Source organism: Linepithema humile, chromosome 7 (genome assembly GCF_040581485.1).
Source record: "Linepithema humile isolate Giens D197 chromosome 7, Lhum_UNIL_v1.0, whole genome shotgun sequence".
NCBI classification, from domain to species: domain Eukaryota; kingdom Metazoa; phylum Arthropoda; class Insecta; order Hymenoptera; family Formicidae; genus Linepithema; species Linepithema humile.
The window spans coordinates 12,328,426-12,350,932 of NC_090134.1; the positions used below are offsets into that span (position 1 = coordinate 12,328,426).

The 22,507-nt window shown below is 37.0% G+C and overlaps 2 protein-coding genes across 2 annotated transcripts in view; both read right to left on the reverse strand.

The window, feature by feature from the left end:
• LOC137001163 (uncharacterized) overlaps positions 1-22,507 on the reverse strand; it is a 299,895-nt gene that overhangs the window by 233,822 nt on the left and 43,566 nt on the right. The window lies entirely within an intron of this gene.
• Positions 2,593-7,033, reverse strand: LOC137001166 (uncharacterized). Its single transcript, XM_067359527.1, has one exon. It carries the CDS (start codon positions 5,845-5,847, stop codon positions 5,227-5,229), a length of 621 nt encoding a protein of 206 aa, XP_067215628.1. The 5' UTR covers positions 5,848-7,033; the 3' UTR covers positions 2,593-5,226.

The following is a 22,507-nucleotide window of genomic DNA, read 5'->3' on the forward strand; positions in this document are numbered from 1 at the left end:
TCAAAGTTTAATATTTCTGTTCTATGTATCCTAAATTAGTTCCAACAATATTTATAATTTTCAGTCAATTTTATTTTGTGTATTACAAGATTTCTTGTCGAGTTTGTTTATAATCGAGTTTGTTTATAATTTTTGTTTTTTATTTTCTATGGACATAAAATTGACTGGAAATCATAAATATTAGAACTAACTTAGGATAACTACAAAAAGTATCTTATGCTATATTTTTTTATATATAAAATAAATTTTATATATAAAATATAAAATTGACTGGAAATTATAAATATTGTTGGAACTAATTTAAAATACATAGAACAGAAATATTAAACTTTGAGATATTTAATTTTATTTATTTTGGACAAATCATACACTAAAGTTTAGAATGATGTGCTTTTTTGACAGAATGTATTGTAAAATTAATTTATACAATCATACCAATCATCACTATGTTTTATAGGACCATTGTTTAGAAACTTTAGTGTATGATTTGTCTAAAATAAATAAAATTAAATATCAAAGCTTAATATTTCTGTTCTATGTATCCTAAATTATTTCCAACAATATTTATAATTTTTGGTCAATTTTAATTTTAATTTTAATTACAAGATTTCTTGTCGAGTTTATGTTTATAATTTTTGTTTCCAATTTTCTATGGATATAAAATTGACTGGAAATTATAAATATTGGAACTAATTTAGGATAATCACAAAAAGTGACTTATGCTATATTTTTTTATATATAAAATTGACTAGAAATTATAAATATTGTTGGAACTAGTTTAAGATACGTAGAATTAAAATATTAAACTTTGAGATATTTAATTTTATTTATTTTAGACAGATCATACACTAAAGCTTTTTGACAAAATGTATGGTAAAATTAAAACACAATACTTATAACCTATATACATATACACTTATTTTACTTGATACATTTATATTAAATTTGATCACTCGCACTACACTGCACTACACTACTCTGATGAACACGAATAAAAAACTGGTGAACATTAAGCAGCCTTGAGTGTGCACCAGTGCAATGTAGTGCGAGTTGCTGAATTCAATATTATTCTTTTGACACATCTTCTGTAAGGTTATTTGGTATGCGCGGCTATTTTCTTTAGCGCCACCAACACAAACCCAACTACTAACATCACTATAGCCATCTAGTGTGAAAAATGTTGACTGTACATCCTAGAAATTGAGATAATATTTTTGACATTTCGACTTTGGACTTTTATATATTTATTTATAAAGCACGTAGAGCAAAAACAAGCATACTTATTATATATTTTAGGTATGCGCTATTGATTGAGACCATTATCAACTCGATCGGCCCGGGCATTATTGAGTTCCGATAATCTCGGCTCTCTGGGCTCTTCGGGCTCGCGTAAAGATACACGTTCGGTCTTGCGCTGCGCGTGAACTTGGCGCGAGACACTACCGTGTCTCTTGATTGCCACGTCCACGAGAAAACCGCCTCTAGCTTGTCTTATTTTATATTGCCAGTCCACGAGAAAACCGCCTCTGACTTAAAGAGAAGAATAAGAATTCTCTAATGCCAGTCCACGAGAAAACCGCCTCTGGCTTGAAGAGAAGAATAAGAATTCTCTAATGCCAGTCCACGAGAAAACCGCCTCTGGCTTGTCTTATTCTGTATTGCCAGTCCACGAGAAAACCGCCTCTGGCTTGAAGAGAAGAATAAGAATTTTCTAATTGTTATGATTTATCGAAGGTACAAAGAAAACGTGTGCACTCACTTGCGGTCAATCTAAGAGAGAGCTTTATTGTCGGAAACGGAAAACATACAAAAGCGCCATCGGATAGGCGTTTGCTTACTATTAGGCTACGGCGCGGGAAAAACAAATAAAAATCTTTTCGCAAGTCTTTCCAACACCTCCTCTCGAAAGTATTTTATTTTTCGTTTATAAATCACTTAAACCTAACTTACTCACTAATCTTATGTGCTGCGGTTTCGGCAAAGGCTTAGTTAAGATATCGGCCGTCATCTCATCGCTGGGTATGTGAGATATCTTTATGTATTTTTGGGTAAGTATTTCCCGTATGAAGTGATGGCGGATATCTATGTGTTTGGTTCGCTGATGATTACAGTTGTTCTTTGATAAGCTTATAGCTCCGCTGTTATCGCACTTAATTTCTATTGCTTCGTTAGCGATTCCTGTAACTTCGTACATAAGGTTTCTTAACCATATAGCTTCTTGGCTAGTAAATGCAAGTGCAATGTACTCGGCCTCTACCGTGGATAGAGCTACCGTGCGTTGTTTTTTACTATGCCATATGATAGCTCCTCCATTCAACGTAAATACACAACCGCTTATAGACTTTCTATCCCGTTTGTCGTTGCCCCAATCGGCATCGCTATAGCCTATAACATTGTCGTTATTTTCTTTACTGTATTTAAGATAACAACTCGCAGTACTCTTTAGGTATCTAAAAATTCGTTTTACGGCTGTCCAATAAATTTTCTTAGGATTCTGACAGAAGCTGCTAACCGCGTTTGCAGCTTGTGCTATGTCCGGACGACTGATTTGACTTATATATAGTAATGAGCCTATTGCCTCGAGGTACTGGGATTTGAAGTCGTCGTCGTCACTCGGTTCATCGCATTCTTCGTTGCTTTCTGTTAGTTTGACATTTGGATCAGCTGGTGTACCGATTGGCTTACAATTGTCCATGCCGTGTTTCTTGAGCGTCCGTTGTATATACTTTTCTTGTTTAACTCTTATTTCACCTTTCGGTCTATCTTGGCATATTTCCAAACCTAGGAAATATTTGGCTTCTCCCAAATCTTTTATTTCGAAAAATTGGTTCAAGAAATTATTTAATTTTCTTTGTTCGCCTTTGTAATTACTCAGGATCAGTAAGTCATTTACGTATATGGCGATTATTAGAATTTTGTTCTCTTCTCTTTTTAGGTCATCACACATGGGTCTGCTTTTAGTCTATGCATTCCATATTCTTTTAGTCTCTTGTCAATTGTATCGTTCCAAGCTCGTCTGCTCTGTTTTAATCCATATATTGCTTTCTTTAGTTTCCAGACTCTTTTTGTATTATCTGTTTCAGGAATGCCTTTTGGTGGTGTGATGTAGATTTCCTCTTTCAATTCGCTATTCAAGTAGGCTGTCACTACGTCTGTGTGACTTACCGTCCATCCACGTTTTGCTGCGAGGGCTAAGAGGTACCTTATTGTCTCGTACCTTATCACTGGCGAAAAAACTTCATTGTAGTCTCTTCCTTCTATTTGTGCACAGCCCTTTGCCACCAATCTCGCTTTATACCGCATTTCTCCTGATTCCGTTTGTTTTCTTTTGTAGACCCATCTAACCGCTAATGGTTTTATTTTGTGTGGTCGGTCCACCTCTTCCCATGTGTCGTTTTTTTGCAACGAGTAAATTTCTTCTTGCATTGCCCTTTTCCAGTTCTGATTTTCTGGGCTTGCCAATGCTTCCTCCATTGTATTTGGGTCTTCCGCAGGTTCTTCCGTTGCCATATATGTTACGTATCCTGGTCTGGTTACTGGCTTCCATTTTCGTTTGGATCTTCTAGGTGTAGCTTTGCCTTGTTGCCTTCGGCGTTCGCGTGTTTGATCGGCTTGGCCTTCCCGTGCGGGTTCTTCAGGTTCTTTCGCGTCTTCATTTGCTTCTAAGAAAACGTCACTTTGGCTCTCATCGGTGTTTTCTTCGTCTAAGAAATCTAAACTAAGATTTTTGTCTCGTTCGCGCTCTTCTTGCAAATTTCTTTCTAATTGATAGACTGTTTCTTCTTGTGTCCTTTTATCCTCTTTAGCAGTTTCGTTGTGACCATCTTCTCGAAATATAACGTCTCTGCTCACGATTATTTTCTTTGTTTTTGGATTAATTAGTCAATATCCTTTGATATTCTCGTCGTATCCGATAAATATCAGTTCTTGCGCCTTCGGATCCCATTTATCTCTTTTTTCTTGTGGTACATATACCAGAGCCTTGCTTCCAAAAACTCGTAGGTGCCTTATGCTGGGTTCTCTTTTGCTCCAGAGTTCTTCCGGCGATTTTCCTTGTAGTGCACTAGCAGGGCTTCTGTTTAATAAATAGACCGCCGTGGACGTCGCTTCAGCCCAGTACCCTTTTGGCAAATTTGCGTCTATCAGCATGCATCTGGCTCGCTCTACTATAGAACGGTTTGCGCGTTCGGCTAAACCGTTTTGCTGCGGACTATACGGAACCGTTGTCTGATGGGCTATTCCTGAGAATTGTAATAATTCTTTAAATTCTTTATTTATATACTCGCGACCGTTATCTGTTTGAATCGTTTTTATTTTTTTATCTAGTTTATTTTTCGTGTATACCTTAAACCTTTTGAATGTTTCGATTGCTTCGCTTTTATGTTTTAGAAAGTAAACGAACTTTTTACGGCTAAAATTGTCTATAAAGGTTAAAAAATATTTGGCGCCGCCTAACGATTCGGTGGACATTGGTCCGCACACGTCCAAATGTATTAGCTCTAAAGGAACGCGCGCTCGCTTATCGCTATACTTAAAAGGTTTCCTACTTTGCTTGCCTCGAATACATACATTACATTCTTCTTTAGTCGTTTCGAAACCTCTTATTGTTTTGGCGGGACCCTTGATTAGTTGGTGCATTCCTCCTCTGCTTAGGTGCCCCATGCGCCTATGCTATAGGCCTCCATGAGATTCTGTTTCCATTGTAGTCAAGGCAGTTTCTGATGCCTTATAGAATACATACACTCCTCCGTTTGGTTTGGCCGTTGCAACCAGTTCTCCGTTTGCGTCATGTATGGTGCATCCGCTCTTGGTAATGTGAATTTTGTAATCTTTTTGTACTATAGTATCTACTGAGAGCAAGTTTGCAGCTAGACCTGGAACATATAATACATTTTCAACGCAAATAACTTTTTTGTTTTCGTTTACCGTGACTTTGACTTCTGCTGTTCTACGAGCTACTGCCTTTAGTTGTCCTTGGTTGGCTGCTGTTATAATTTTATCGCACTTCATTTCTTTCAAACAGCTGGCCCATCCCGTCATGTGGGTAGATGCCCCGGAGTCTAGATGCCACTCGTCACATTTCGTGCTTGCTTGAGCTTCAAATGTTGTGAATACCTTGTGTGTCGAACTATCCTTCTTCTTGGGTTCATCTTTTGTTTTATTACGACACTTGGCTGCATAGTGTCCGATCTTGCCGCATGAGTAACACTTGCTTTTTGTCTTTTTTTACCCCTTTTTACGTATTGCCTTTGTCTTCGAGTATAATGCCGCTTCCGTTTCTCCTGTATGTTTTTCGCTGTATTTTACCTCTTGAAGCAACTTTACTTTTATTGCGTCCGACGTAATGGCTGTGCCAGAGCTCTCTAGACCCATAATCATTGGCCTATACTCATCGGGTAATCCGGATAATAATAATGCGCCTATCATTTTTTCTTTAACCTCAAAATCAAGCTCTTTTAGGGTATGAGCTGTCGTCGTTATTATATTAACGTATTCTTCTATAGTATTACAATCTTGTAGTTTAGTTGAGGTTAAGGTACGTAATAAGCCTACCTTTCGCGTAAGTCCCTTATCTTCGAATGCGTTTTTCAGATTTTCCCACGCTTGTCTTGGGGTTTCCGCGTTCTGTATGTGGCCATAGTTTTGCTTTTGTACCGATAGGACGATTTTCGCTCTTGCCTTAGACATTTTCTTTGTGTCCGTTGTGTACGCTTCTTCACCGAGTATACAGCCCCAGAGATCTTCGGCTTCTAGGCACGCTCGCATAGCAAACTTCCACGTACTGTAATTTTCTCGGCCTATTAACTTTTCAATTAGACCTAAATTTTGTGTGCTTGCTTCTGCCATGTTTGCTACGTGTTCAGGTTCAGGTTAACCTGTCTCTCGCGTTTGTTGCTTAACACACGCTTTTCCTTCTTTTTTTTTTCTTTTTGTTGTGTTCTAGAAGCTCGACTTTGAAAAACTCGATTTTAATTAATACTGAATATAACTGACAATGAGTGTACTGGGCCCATAACCTGTTATGATTTATTGAAGGTACAAAGAAAACGTGTGCACTCACTTGCGGTCAATCTAAGAGAGAGCTTTATTGTCGGAAACGGAAAACATACAAAAGCGCCATCGGATAGGCGTTTGCTTACTATTAGGCTACGGCGCAGGAAAAACAAATAAAAATCTTTTCGCAAGTCTTTCCAACACTAATGCCAGTCCACGAGAAAACCGCCTCTGGCTTGTCTTATTCTTTATTGTAAGATACTTTTATTACGTCATATGCTCTATGTATATATATATAATGTATATTATATGCTCCATATTATCTATATTCATATCAAAATATCTTTCTAAAAAATTGACATCATTTTGTATACTCTTTTTACAATAAATGTATATGATATATGCCATATTTTTTATTTTTAAAGCATGAAATATAAAGATATTTTTAATTTTTTGTGTTTATCATTTGTAAAAAAATCTTGATAAAAGAAACAACATTAATTTTGCGACTTGCAATAATCCGTTTTATTATATGCTTCTTTTAAATACTTACAATTAGCCTTATTTTATGTGATTAACTTGGTATTTAAAATACGTATCAAAATCGAAAATGTATTTCTATTACAGTAGAAAAGAAACATTCTTGTCTTACAACAAAAAGAAATGGTAAAATATAATATTGTCTAAAGTACAGTCCAATAAAAACTGTTAAAATTGAACATCTTATAAAACCACTGTGATTCATGAAAAATCAGAACTATTATTTCAAAAATATAGACATATTTCAACTGTGTGTTTTAAACTGCACTACACATTCAAAATTCACAGAATAAATTTATTTCTGCAAAGTTGTGTATAATGTCAGTGGAAAAGTGATTTATTTGTTATTACATATACATGATATTTTACCATTCCTCTCTGGTGTAAGACTACAATGTTTTCTTTCTACTAAATTAGAAATTAATTTTATATTTTGATGTGTATTTTAAATACCAAGGTAAAATAAGGCTAATTGTAAGTATTTAAAAGAAGTATATATTGAAACAGATTATTGCAAGTCACAAAATTAATGCTTTTTTAATCAAGATTTTTTACAAATGATAAATACAAGAAGCTAAAAATACCTTTATATTTTATGCTTTATAAATAATTTATATGACATATACATTTATTATAAAAATATATACAATATATAAAATGATATTAACTTTTTACATAGATACTTTGATGTGAATATACATAATATGGAGCACATAATATACATAATATATACACATAAAACACTTGAATAAAAGTATTTCACAGAAATTAGAATATTAATGTATGTAACTAAATAATGTAAATGTTTGCAAAAATGTTGCAAAATTTATGTATAATACATACACTTTTTTATCCTTCAGAGTGCCTTCAACTCATTTTTTTCAGCCGGGTTTCGTAGCACATAACACAAACACACACACACACACATAACTAACCTAAAAGATTCTGTATATGACAGATAGCACTGAGAACTGTATAGCGCCTCTATCCCAAAATCCCGGAACTAATCTATTGCCCTTTTTTACCTCATTATCGTCTATATTGCACGCATGCTTTGCATAAATTCTAATTCAGGAAACATTTTTAGACTACATCTCTGAACTCAATTCTAACAGTTCTCTATTAATTTTTGATATATTCTCTTTTGACCGGAATGTTAATTTTGCACCTGCAAGCTGTATAATTTTTATATTAAACAAATATTTGTATGCACCGACAGCTTGTCGGTAAAATTTCCAAATTTTTTTCTGTTTTTTGTTTTAAATGTTATACCAGCCGATTCTTTAGCATGTATACTTTAATCACCTAAAAGGATTTGTAATTCTATACATGCAATAAAAAAATTTTCTTAAACTACGAAATTAATTTTTCGTCGGTAAAACAGTACTACTCCAGCATCGCCTTAAATAGAACACCGTTATTTTGATGCTGTATAGGCAAAGATTCTTCGGAAATGGACATGGCATCATTTTTTGAAATAAAATCCATATTCTGAACAGCATCTATAGAAAAAAATATATTTTAATGAAAATAATTATTTAGCTAAGAAAATATGAAATATTTTAAAAACTAATATTAATAAAAAATATTTTCACCTTTTGACAAAGAGCAGAATTCACTTTCAGACTGATCTGTGCATTTGCTTCCGCAAATATTTATTTCGTTAGTATTGATACATTCATTAAGTATTGTACTAGATTGAATATTTTCTTTGAATTGAATTAGGTCTAAAATATTGTAATCATTTTTAAATGTTGTTTATTTCAAAAAGTAATTATAATAATTTCAAAAAAAATAAGAAAATTATATATAAGGGACATTCTTTCTCAACTTTACACCCATGCTGCCCATTTTCTATTTGATCTAAAAATTTTTAAAAAATCTTAAAATTTACAGAATAATGTAAGCTTTCCAATGGCGCGTGGCAAAATTATCAAATTCAATTGGATCATACTTAAAATTTCAGAAAACCGAAAAAAAATAATAAAAACGGTAATTATTCAAGTGTAGCGATTATTCATTCGACGTTTTTCTCTTCCAATTAACACTTTCGAGTACTCTGTTTATCTGTGCACTGTCACATGAGTCTAAACTAAAATGGCGGATCTAATATGGCTGCCAAAAATTTAAAAAATTTAAGAAATTAACTGATTTTTATAAAACTTGGTATCAAGAGGTTTTTCAGGTTACTGTATACGAGTCTAAAGTTATCTTTCAAAAATACAAAATGGCGGATCTAATATGGCCACCAAAACATTTTCAAAATTTTTAGAAATTAATGAATTTTTATAATACTTGGTATCAGGGACTTTTTCGGGTTGCTAATAACGAATCTGAAGTCGCATTTCGAAAATTTAAAATGGCGGATCTAATATGGCAACTAAGAATTTGAAAAATTTTTTAAAGTAAGGCAGTTTTATAAAATTTAACCAAATTTGAACAATTTGAACTTAAGAGGTCTTTATGATATTTATAGTAAATGCCATCCTGACTGTCATGTTAGTTTTAGTAAATTTGCTCAACTCTGACCAAAACATTGTATACTTGCTGGTGCAAATGATATGCATTCGGTCTGTGTTTGTACGATACATCAAAATTGCAAATTAATGATTGACTCTATCAATTTAAATAATCTTACTAAAGATTCCAATGTGATCGCGTGTCGTTGGTCCAGGAGGATCTTCCACATGTTGTATGTAAAATGTATCTCTTTGCCATGGTTGTCACCGAAAGCGATTTCTATGTGGCTCAGCATAGAAACATTGATTTCGATATCCAGATATTAATAGCCGGTTTTTGTCAACGGGTATCTTCTAGCTAAAATTCTGGGAGGCGTGATCATGTTTCTATCGATTTGGTGAATTACTTTTATTTCTGTGGATAAAAGCTTGTGTAAGTTCAAAGTGTAACAATAGCAGTGAGTTTAAAAGTGTAAATAGTAAGAGAGTCAACTTACACGTTGGGTGAGAATTTCCGCTTCTTCGCAAAGGTTTCCACACCTTGCTGTTTGTCAGCCGGATTACTCACAATTGTCTGTTGTACGGTAGAAAACATCGTTGCTATAATTCAGATGAAGCGTTGCAGCGATATGGTGATTGTCCAAATGATTTCGGATAACTGTGATAATTTGTATTTTTTCGCGAGCTTTTTATACAATTTACGCTTGTTGCACACGATACTAATTAAAAAAATGCTGACAATGCTGATTAAAACATTGAAATCTGGCAACAATGGCGCCCAAAATGTTGACGCGGCTGCCTGTTGCTATGGGTTTTTGCACACGGCGCTATTAAAAGTGCCGATTAAATATATAGAAATCTGGCAACAATGGTGCCCAAAATGTTGACGTTGCTAAAAATAGTGATGATACCATTCTTATAACAACGGAAAATGGTGTCGAAAGTGCTGACGACGCAAAATGGTGCCTGCAAATTTTAAAAAGTAATGACATTATCCGTAAAATATGCGGTCCCCTCCAATCGCTTGTAACCTGATACTCAACATCGCAAAAGTGCTGATGCTGCGCTTTTACAACTGTAAACGTGTGTGACCTAATACCCCTCCCCTCCAAAGTGCTGTAATCCGATACCCTCCTCCCCTCCAAAAGTGCTGACGCAGCGTAATCCGATATCCCCTCTTTCTCGCACCCCCTCTCACATGCCTGAGTTAGAATATATAACTGTGGCTATACTACTTATATATATATCTCCTAGCTATACTACTTAAACTATATTAAGACATGTTAAAATATAAAATCTAAATATACATATGTATATTTGTAACACTTATAAAAATACATTTTGCACTTATAAAAATATATATTTATATCACTACTTATATGTCACTTTATATTATGCCATCTCTTTTAATAAATAATGGAGGCGATCTCCTGCGTGCTGCAACCATTCTTAGATAACTTTCTGCATCTGATGAAGACTGCAATTTTCTACCGTAGAAATGTAATCTAAAATTATTACAAAATTATGTTTAAATTACAATTTATTTATATTTTAATATTGAAAACTGTTGTTAAAATGTAAAGAGTTAAATGTAACAATTGTTGCATTTAAATTATCAGATTGATCTAACAATTGCATATATTGATTTGTTTTTCATAATTGAAATTTATTTAAAGAAAAGTAACTAATTTACTGTGTTAATTATAACATACAACATTTTTAAACTTATGTTTATAATATTTTTGTTTTTAATTACCTGTAATAATGCTAGCAAATGTTGTGTCTTTCGTGGGTGTTGATTGTTTTTTTCCTGTTTACGACTATTTTTTGGAAACGTTATAATCTAAAATGAATTTCAGAATATTTCTCGTCTGATTAGTAGTTCCTTCAATTGTTGAAATTTTCTTTTCCTGCAACATAAAAACCAGATGTAAAATAGTGATTAATTTATCCAGATGAAACACTGAATTCTATACTGAAATTCTATATTGAAATGCGCCGTGATAGTTCAGTTTTAAAGCAACATTGAATAAAAAACTTACAAACTATTTTCTGATTTCCCTGTCTTGTTGAAACTTCTCTTCAAATTTGTAATAATCTTCTATGGCTATTAGAGGTAAAGGAGGTAATAATTTTTTTGTGTCACATTTAAGAGTACTCTCACATGCAATATCCTGATAAATAAGTATATGTAATTACACATAATAATAGTATTAAATTATACGTAATAATATCATTAAATACATCTATTTAATGAATTATATTATACGTATCATATAAGTACAGTAGTTCATAATATTCTTACATAAATAATATACAGGATGATTCAAAATAACTTGATGTCCTTGCAATGCCATATTCTTGAGCGAATTCTGAGACGATTTTTCCTTTTACAAAATTTTGTCCAAAGCTTAGTTTTTGAGTTATAATTGAAAATAGTTTGCTACTTACGAGTCCGATACAACGGATAGGCAGGGACGGGCAATGCGTCATGAGACGACAGTAAACACTTGACAGTCTCATTATACATTGCGCGTCCCTGTCTGCCCGTTGTACCGAACTCGTAAGTTGCTACCTATTTTCAATTATAACTCGAAAACTAAGCTTCGGACAAAATTTTGTAAAAGGAAATATCGTCTTAGAATTCGCTCACGAATATGGCATTGCAAGGACATCAGGTTATTTTGAATCACCCTGTATATCTATGACTTGGTACAAAAAGTGCTAATATCAAATTTCTGCTGAAATGAACCAAAACTAGAAATGTGTTTGAAAACTCTTATATATTGTGTGCAAGAAATAATAATGTCAAAATCTAAAAAATGAAGATAACAGCTTCCACTTATACATCAAGTTATTTAATCATAAACTAAAAAAATTTTTAATTGGACATATCTCAAGTTGATGAATATTGACATTGGCACTTCTTTCACCAAGCCACAGATATATATTAAGAATCAAATACTTATCAGGTTTATAGCATTTTCGTGGTACAAATTTTTTCACATCGTGACGACAGATCATGCTCGATTTCGTTTCTGCTTGTTCGCTGCGTTTTTGCTGCCACACTACTAGCATATTCATAATATTTAGCTCACTGGGTTCAAGCATACTGCAATAAAATTATATTAGGTACCGCGGAAAGTTCGTGTCGTTTTTTCCGATGAACGACATCTCTTAGAAAAACGACACGAACTTTCCGCGGTACCTAATAGATTACAAAATTACCATTATAGAGTATAAATTCAATTTATCCTTATTTATAATTTCAAATATTTTATATATTAAAATAATAATTAATAAAATAAACAATGATTACCTTGGATTAAGAATGTTATTTTTGACCCGGTTGAGTGAAGTGGTTATTCTAATCTATAAACGTCAAACACAGCATAAGAGACATATATAGGTTAAAAAATTATTAACATAAAATATAAACTGTTACGTCCTGATAGATGTAGAATTTTTTCGTTGGGCTCGGCGATCGACGTAAACGGGTCTGACCGCACGAGCCGAGCGGCGTGTTTAGGACTTGCGACGGGTCAGCGACTGGAAGAGTCGTTTTTACTCCGTCGACAGGTCAACCGCACGTGGTTATGTATTCTTTACAAGTGTGTGCGTGCGTGCGTGCGTGCGTGCGTGCGTGCGTGCGTGCGTGCGTGCGTGCGTGCGTGCGTGCGTGCGTGCGTGCGTGCGTGCGTGCGTGCGTGCGTGCGTGCGTGCGTGCGTGCGTGCGTGCGTGCGTGCGTGCGTGCGTGCGTGCGTGCGTGCGTGCGTGCGTGCGTGCGTGCGTGCGTGCGTGCGTGCGTGCGTGCGTGCGTGCGTGCGTGCGTGCGTGTGTGTGTGTGTGTGTGGATTATTCCTCAGGGGAGAGGACTAGGTTTAAGAAGTCAAACCCTGTGAATACAGGGTGAGGAAGATGCGGAGGAGGCTCGACGTATTCAATGGTGGTGGCTTCGGAGTTGACGGATATGTTGTCAAACTCCGGATCGTTATGTGGGAGTTCCTCTAGTTGAGCCTCTACTGGAGGAGGGTGGAAACGGACAGGCGAAGGGGGTCTGTACTCCAGGAGCTCTTCCAGGATCGGAGAGATGGACCTGGGAGTAGGAAGTGGTGAAAGGTCAAGAAAGGGTTGAGGAGATTGTTGAGGAGATTCCTGAGGAATCGATGGTGATACAGGAGGTGGGTCGGTTTGAGTGTTTGTGGTTATACGAGAGTTACTACGTGGGGTGTGTCTCCTAATTCTAACGGGTCTTACGGTGACCCTCGCCGCGTATCTAATGTATGGTGGGAGAAATATAGCTATGCAGAGAGCGAATGCCGAAAAGTCCGAGCGGTTTCGACGATTGTCGGGTCGCGGCGAATGTTCAGTTCTCACTGATAAATAACACAAAAAATTTTAAACGAAATAGGGACGGAGCACATAATAAAAATAAAGAGAATACTACTGAGAAGAAAATAAAAACAAATGAACTAACTTACTCGTTACAGGATAGTTTCGGATTGGGTTGAGTGTGTACGGTGGTTTTGAGCAGGCGCCCCGTTGAGGGATGGTGTGTAGGCGTCGGACCCTTTGTAAACGTGTGGGCACCCTGCTGCGGGATGGTGTCGTCAGGGTGATGGACCCTCTATTTGAGATGCACCACTTGGTCGCGACAAAGTATCGACTTTTTTTTTATTTCGCGGCCCGAACTACTCGAAAAACTGTCTTAAGGACTTGGCAAAACTTGCTTGATGAACTGAGTGACTAATTGTGTATAATTGCGTTTGGAGCCACCAAAACACGGGTTTTTATACCCTTTTCTTGGGGTGGATCCATTGGGAAAATCTTAGGTTTTGAAGCAAGGATCGAATAGGAATTAGTCGTGTGAGAAGATTTTTAATGTGAGGGAGGGTGGCATCATTTTTAGCTAATAGGATTAGGTTTAGGTAATTAAGTTACTTGGAATGGGGGTAGGAAGAAAGGGGCCCTAACGAATAAGGAATAGCGTCGTTTCGGGTCCATATGCGATGGGGGTAGGTTTTTGAGGTGGCGTAACCCGGTTGGTGTTAATTAGTATAGGTGGGGTGCATCTCAGTGTCTTAAGATCTAGGTGGGCGTAGTCTTTAGATCGTACGACGGAACGAAGGGTGGTCTATAGAGGTGTTTGCCCCGATTCCCGGCTTTCGGATTGGAGGGTTGAGAATCGGTATATGGGTTCGCGAGGCCTTGGGTCACTGATCTAATAAATTTGACAGTTTACGACTGTCGCGTGGCCCTGGAGTCGCGTGGAGAGTGCGATTAATGCATCTCGGTTTCCCAGACCTACTGAACACGTGCATCGTATCAGGTGTCATGCCTTCTAGGCGTGCGACTGTGGTCATTGCCCGATCGTCACTCGGTAAAACCCTATCTACTAGGGTTTCCGTAGGCGGAATCCAAGTATATGGCTAGCTGGTGCCAGTTTTTATTTCTTACTTTAAACATCTGGAGTCGACTAAAGACTCCGGTTACCGCGAGTTTTGACTTTTATGATTTTTCTGACGACGATAGGCACGCTGACCGACCAAGGTATTTTCAATTATCTATCCCCCTTGTTATTTTTCTTTGTGAGAAAGTTCGAGCTCATGGTGTCTCGTGAGAAAAACAGCTCTGGCGTTATAATATTCTTTAAGAGTTTTTTGTTGGTCCCGTGTTTACTAGGTCTGGTATTTAATAAAAAGAAAAGAATCGTGAAGTCTGAACAGGACGTAACATAAGAATATCGTAAAATAATAAAACATTACTTGAATTTTTCAAATAAATATTTTATTCTTTATTTTATTATTCTTTACTTATTCTTTATAGCTTACATATGAATATAATATTATAAAATATAAAAAATACTATTATATGAACTGTTCTATTAAATTTTAATATATTAATGAGTATAAAGTAAACTTAAATGCAGCGACTATTACATCACAGTTACATCAAACATCAGTCTTTTGTTCAAAAATAAAATAAAAATAACATTTTTTCTTATTGCACAAAACAATAACAAAAAAAATAAAATTCTATGCATAATCAAATATAACATCATTAAACATTACAGAAATCAAAATGTTGCAGTTTATCACGTTAAACATTAACTACTTTTCAACCAATTTTGTTAAAACTGAAAGGAATTTCTCATCTATTTCCATTCTTTCTTTATGTCTTTTGGCTTTTGCTTCCTCTTGTTCAGTTTTTTGAAGTAACTTTCTTTTAAGGAGACTGCACACGTTTTCTTTTGACGATTCTCTTGTTTTAGGACTGCATACCTTGCCTTCTGACGAATCTATGAAAATATTTATTAAATACTTGAATAAAATTTTTACATTTCAGATATTTATCATTAGAATTAAAATGCAATGACAATTATGAAAATGATATGATGATAAAATAAAAAGTTTCGTAATTTCCTCAACTAATATATAAAAAAAGACAAGCACAACATGGATTATATATAACTTATCAGATATAGTTTCTATAAATCCTGAGTCTTTGTCCTGCTTAATAGAAAGTCCTGTTGATGATGCAACGGCGACTGGTGAACACCAAGCTCTTTTTGAAAAGATTTCATCCATAATCTGCAAAAGACATGTGTATTAAAGCAATTGCTGTGTGTCGAAAGACCACAATGTAATAATTATAGGTTAATTAGGCAATAACAATAATAAACATTTAGAAGGCCATTAATCGAGGCCACTTCTCGAGAATCCTGTGACAAAAGTTATTTAATTATTAAACAATTAGGCGCTGACGCGAGCAGTCGTTCTTAGAAGCCCGAGTGTCACTTGCGTCTAAAGTATGTAACGGTGCAGCCCGCAAGCTGCATCGTTACGGCTACGGACCGTTTATCGTCCGTAGCCCACCAAGGGCGCATCGAGCGCCGATAAATTTCTTATCGTAACAACGGCGGTCAACCGCCGAAAATCCCCCACACCCGACCGTTCCGAAATTCCGTTTTGTGGGGGACTCGCCGCCGAAACCGCCGATGCTTGCCGATTCGAAACCATTCGGCTGCCAGCCGGGTATAAAAGAGGCCCGGCTGTACGTCTTCTCACCAGATCCCGTTCGCTGATAGACAGCGAACATCCCTCTACGAGTGTCCTCGTAGTCCAAACCGAGCATACTCGGATTTTATACTTGTTCCAACACACGAGTATCCTCGTGTACCGCCGAGCGTCCTCGGTATTCTTGACTCCCGCATACGAGAATATTCGTATACCCGCCAAGCGTACTTGGCTCCTAGGCCACCGAACTTCGTATTGCGGGCATTTCCGCGTACCTAGCCAGGTCGCCGTTCTAAATTCTGCCTTCGTACGAGCGTCCTCGTACTCCCGCCGAGCGTAATCGGCAGCCTAAGTTCTTATATTGCGTTTATTCACCGGGATTTCAAATCCGTAATCCGTCCGGCAGGCAAAACCGCGTCGACCAATCCACGCCGCCGAATAGTCCGCATCGATCTACGATCGAACAGACTCGGGATACTCTACGAACGCACTCACCGACGAGCGTTGCGTTGTACCAACCGTTGCGACACGATCGCCCGCGCTTGCGCTCTCGCCGACCGCACCAGGACGCCTCGCGTCATATTTTATAGTTCCGCATAAATAATTATTCCACCGTTGCCTAAAGGATTATTTCACCGTCGCTCTTCTATGTCACTAGTTCCGATACTTCACGTTGCTTTTGCATTTATTTTGCGCCGCTTTAAAATAATTATTTCACCGTTGATCAAATAATTATTTTGCTATTGCCGATACCTCGCATTTATTTTCACGTTGCTTTCGCATTTATTTTACGCCGCCTTAAATAATTATTTCACCGACGCTCCAATAATTATTTCACTATCGACGATACTTCGCATTTATCTCCACGCTGCTTTGTATTTATTTCCCGCCGCTTTAAAGAATTATTTCTCTGTCACTTATTAATTATTTCACCGTTAATATACCGATCGCACCGATATTTTTTCTATTTTGTATACTCTTTCAAATTCATTTCGCACACGCTTCGCATGTACACACGAGCATTGAAGCAGATCATTCGAAACAAATCATATCAACATCTTGCTTAATAAACGCTGTTTCATTACTTTATTACAAACGAGCATTTATTTATTTCACTGACATACCCCCAACCGACCGAACCTGGATTCCGGCGAGCTACTCCGCGTCCGCCGAAGCTCACACGGTTTCAAGTAGGTTAAACAGATCAGCATTTTGGTAACACAATGGATCGATATAGTTCAAGTCTCATTGTGTTCCGAATACTGATCCGTATAAATTAAGGCGGCACACAAGGCGCCGCGGATTTTTATCAGCAAAGTTCCGGACGAAGCACGACACGTCGCGTACACGCGTAACCACGGTAGTACGGTCGCCGAATAAGTGAGGTGACAAGTGTAATAAGAAGATACCAAATAAAAGTTATTCTATCTATTCAGAAGTGCTTAATTATTCTAAACTCTCCGAGCCAAAGCCCCCTTGAACAGCACGGCGAATCCCGAATCTTTACGCAGCGCCTACCGCTACCGAAATAGGCGCAACACAATGAAGAAAATGTATAATAAACATTTTTAACTATATTTTTAATCTAATTTTTCCTGTACCTCATAAAACTGCCAAGTCCGCCTATCATTGCCTGATAGATTGTTACGATCTTTCACACTTTTGTAAGTTTTCTTCAAGCTTCTCAGTTTTGCCGCACATTGCGGTCCTGTGGTCAAATGTCCTTTTTCCACAAGAGTTATACTAATTTCATCCCAGATCTTTTTATGTGAATATTTTCCACTGGAAAATTTGTCTTGAAATGTTTTATATGTATCTAACAGTAATAATACAGCAGTTGTTGACCACCTATACATAGAACCTGAAATGAGCATTAAACATCAGATCAACTGTTTTATTCAACGTTAATTGAAAACTGAATAAACAAATACTTTAATTAACGTACCACTGTCATCAGTATCATTTTGAAAATCTTCGACATTTGTTTTACTAATTTTTTGAGTTAGGTCTGATTCGATAGAACTTTCCACATTTTTGGTTGATTCTCTCTTTTTTAAGGCTGCGTTTAATAAAGATGTTGCAAAGGTCATGTCTAAAATTAGAGAACGCTACATTAAAGTATAAAAGGGTAAATTTCTATATTAAGGTAGTCAGCTCCGATTTGGTTGAAAATTTACATAGAGCTTTCTTTTAGCCTACAATTAAGAGTTATAATATTTAAAAACATGGCAAACTATATGCCGTTCTTGAAAAAATTATGAAAGGAATTTTATAATAAAAGTATATAAAATTGTATATAAAACGTTACTCTGCGCTAAATTTGAACATTGTATTTGTATTAAACCTCGCTTTGTGTAGAAACTCGTAAACCCATGTTGAACCTCGCTTTGTTGGAAATTTCACGCGTAGACGGCGGAGGACTTTGCTTTTACGGGGCGAAGTCTCTCCCCCGCGTAAAACAAATAACAAATCCTACTCAGGTTATACCTAACAAGGTAAACCTAACAAGGTTAACCAAGGTTCACAAAGTTGTAACGTTTTTAGGGTTAGGAAAACTGTCACGGAGCATGTGTCCGATTGCAACTACCGTGTGTCTGCTTCCTGTTGTGTCCGATTATCATGTGTCCAATTGCAACCATCGTGTGTCCGTTTGAAGCAGCCACTTTGAATTTCTTTAAATACGATAATTTCCCATACTTTTAAATATCATAACTCTTAAAAACGTTACAACTTTGTGAACCTTGGTTAACCTTGTTAGGTTTACTTTGTTAGGTATAACCTGAGTAGGATTTGCTATTTGTTTTACGCGGCGGAGAACTTCGTCCTTTCGCCCATAGGGGCGAAGTCCTCCGCCGCCTACGCGTGAAATTTCCAACAAAGCGAGGTTCCCATAGTTTGTCATGTTTTTAAATATTATAACTCTTAATTGTAGGCTAAAAGAAAGCTCTATGTAAATTTTCAACCAAATCGGAGCTGACTACCTTAATATAGAATTTACCTATAAAAGTATTTTGTACTACAAAAAGTAAGGTTAAATATGTTCATTAAAAAAAGTTTTACAATATTTAAAAATATATTATTTACCTTGCTGCGCACGTAAAACATCTTCCGAAGAAAGATTAATATCAATCACTATGTCTTTTTCCGGATCATATAAAGAAACTTTTTCCATCTTTGTTGAAAATTTTAACACTGAGATTGTGACAACATAAAAAAATACATTAGGTGCGTTCCACTTAACGCCCGCAACGCTCACGATGCCAATACGATCGCGCCGACCCATGTGCGAACCATGAGCGTCGCGAGCTCGACGCGGTCGCAAGTAATGACATCAGCTATGACGTTTTGAACGCGACTGCAACGATCACGGTCTTTATATGGAACGGGATTGCAGGCATCGTGAGCGTTGCGGGCGTTAAGTGGAACGCACCCTTAGTGATATCTTACAAAAGATCCGTCAGACGTCTGTACATCGTCTTTAGGTAATGTCTCAAAGACGTAATGAAAAAGACGACTACAGAACGTCGTTAAGACATGCGTGTTGTGTGGGATATCTTGGTTTTTTCCTCTTTCGTTTTTTTTCTGCATTGTTTCCAATAAGAGCTTTTGTACACATGTCATCAGTATCTTCATTTGTAGAGGTGTTAATGCAGTATTCTTCAACTTAATTAGCTATTTTAAGAGACTCTAAAAAATATATTCTTTTAATTTGAATTGTATAGTAAGGTAATACTTGACAAATATGTAACATTAAGAAAAACGCACCGAAAGGTCCTAAACATTTATGATATTCGTATGTAGGCTAATCATCATTTGGCTGTAGCAAATGCATTTTATGTTTATTAAATTTTACGTGCTTTAGAGGCCAAAAAACTTTCTTCGATTCTAAATTCACCCAATTTACTGGTACAAGATTACAAAAGTCGTTAAAAAATATTACAAAGTACTGCATCTGGAAATTTTATATCCAAATCACCTCTTATTATTCTTGCAAAAGAGGCATAGCATAGATATTATTTTTATGTGTTATTACAAATCCTTTACAGTTTATGCATTGTGCGGGCCACAATCGTAAAGGTAACAGATTATCGACTTTATATATCTTTAAGTAACTTGAAGGACACGGATAATTAGAAATGTCGCATTTATTCAGAAATTGTCTTCCAAGAACTACAATCATATTTTCTATTAATCCAATATGCTTGATTATCACGATAGTTTCATCAGTCATGAAACAACAGCTGTCCGGCCTCTTAGTCGATAATTGAAACATGCGGAATTATAGAATTCGATGTTCACTATGACAACCCAAAGAAAATTGTGACACAACTGGATATTTAAGTAGAGGGTACTGCAAAATGTTCAAATTCTTGTTCTGGAGATGTTGATTGAGATGCTTTTCAAATAGTCGTCGATAAATTTGTTGTAAGGAATTTGCATGTTTCCGTATCATTTGCTTCAAAATTTGATCATATGATTTTCAAAATCAAGAGTACTATATAAATCTAATGGTCCATACATCTTTACATCTTCGTTTAAATGAATAAGGTAATGAAAGTTACTTGTAACATACCCCAGGGAGAACAACAGGTCTAAGAAACGTCTAATAGACGTCTATAGTCTATATAAATCAGTAGTTCTTTAGCATAAGCGTTGTTTTCGTAACAATCTCGAGAGTGGCACAATATTCGCATGGCACAATTTAGAGTGTTGAAATAAATTAAATAATTTTGAGAAAGAAAATGTTGCAAAATAATCGGTCTAAGATACAACAAAAACAAACGGAATTCAGTACCTTTCTAACGACATAATTCCTGCAAACCTCGTTTTTTGTTGAACTCCTTAGACACTCATTGCGCCACGATAACAATTGAATCTGATAATTTTTGTACAGCTTCAGAACTAAATCTTGGATGTCGACGATTATCTAACCAACTCATTAAGAAGGATTTCATTACACCCAAATATACCACGTGCAGGGAGTCAAGTGAAAGTTGTTTTACCATATCAAAAGGTAAAGATTCAAACAGTGAAACTCCAATATGATATTCTTCGTTCATTCTACTTCTAAAATTAGCATCAGTTCGTAGTGGTGCTGATTCAGAAAGAAAAACCATTTCATCTCGAAAGTTACGCCTTCTGCAGTACTGCGACGTGAACTAGCCTCGGAATCACGCCAGATCCGAGGGAGCACGCCCAATGGGAATCGGTAACCGCGGTACTCCACGATCTTCAGGAGTTAGGTAACTTACGCGGCGTCGGCAATAAATGCACGACTCGGTAACTCGCGGTATCGGCAATAAATGCTCGATTCGGTAACTCGCGATACTCCACGCTCGTCGGGAGCAAGATAACTTGCGAAATCGGCAATAACTGCACGATTCGGTAACTCGCGGTACTCCACAAAATTCGGGAGCAAGGTAACTCACGCGATATCGGTAACCGGAAATGGGCGCCAAGTGCGAGTAATCGCACCGCGGTATCGGTAACTTCAACAGTTCTCTAAAATGCTCGGCTGCTCCCCGCTCAGTATATGGCAGAGGGGCGCAGTTCTTTTATTTAACGTTAGATATCTGAAGTGAGAGGCGAACGCAAGGACAACTCAATAATTAAAATTTAACAATGATGTATTTCAGTGATTTGGTTACAAGGGTAAAGATGCTTATATTATTCGGCCGGAGCCGATACGGCGGAAATAAGTTGATACGGTAGTAAGGCCATTCGCCCTATAAATTCGGTAGCAAAAATAGAGTTCGATAACTACATAAAATCTCGGGAACGCGATCACGATAATTCGCCGCTGATCCGACTATATACAGCAAACAAATGACTTATTTTATGACCATCCGACACGACCGGTGAAGGCCAAATAAATATGCTTTGAACGACGGTAGCCTAACGGCCAGAAGTGAGATGTCGCGGAACGGCTATTTTTCGCGGGCTTTCACGTTTCTCGCCGAGACGCTAACTTTGCGGTAACAGCAATCTCGCGGAGAACGTTCCCGAACCAAAATCCGCCCGCGGACCTTCACCCACGGTACTTCCGGTACGGTGATAACGCGGCAAAAAACGGTAACAAAACGGTATCGCAAGAAAGACGGTAACAATCGGTATTTTCAAAAAGAAACAGTAACGGAAAGACGGTAGCAATCGGTATCTTCAAAAAGAAACGGTAACGGTAGGGCGGTACGGTAATAAACGGACGGCAAACGAAACGGCAACGAGAAGAAACTGTCGGCGCTTAATTCTTGCAAGACGGAGAGACTCTTACGCGATATCCGGGGCCGGCTGGACATGCGGTAATTGAGCGTCAATACGCGCTCACGGTATCAAGAATCTTGGTTAGTTGTGAGAGACACTAAATACAGAACAGACTCACGCTACCAGCCATAACCGGACGGAACTCTACGGCTACCCGAGAGGCGGCTTACATCGAGTGGACGTCTTCGGCGTCTTCGGCGTCGTTGGGCTGAGTCCTCGTGTACGTCCTCACGCAC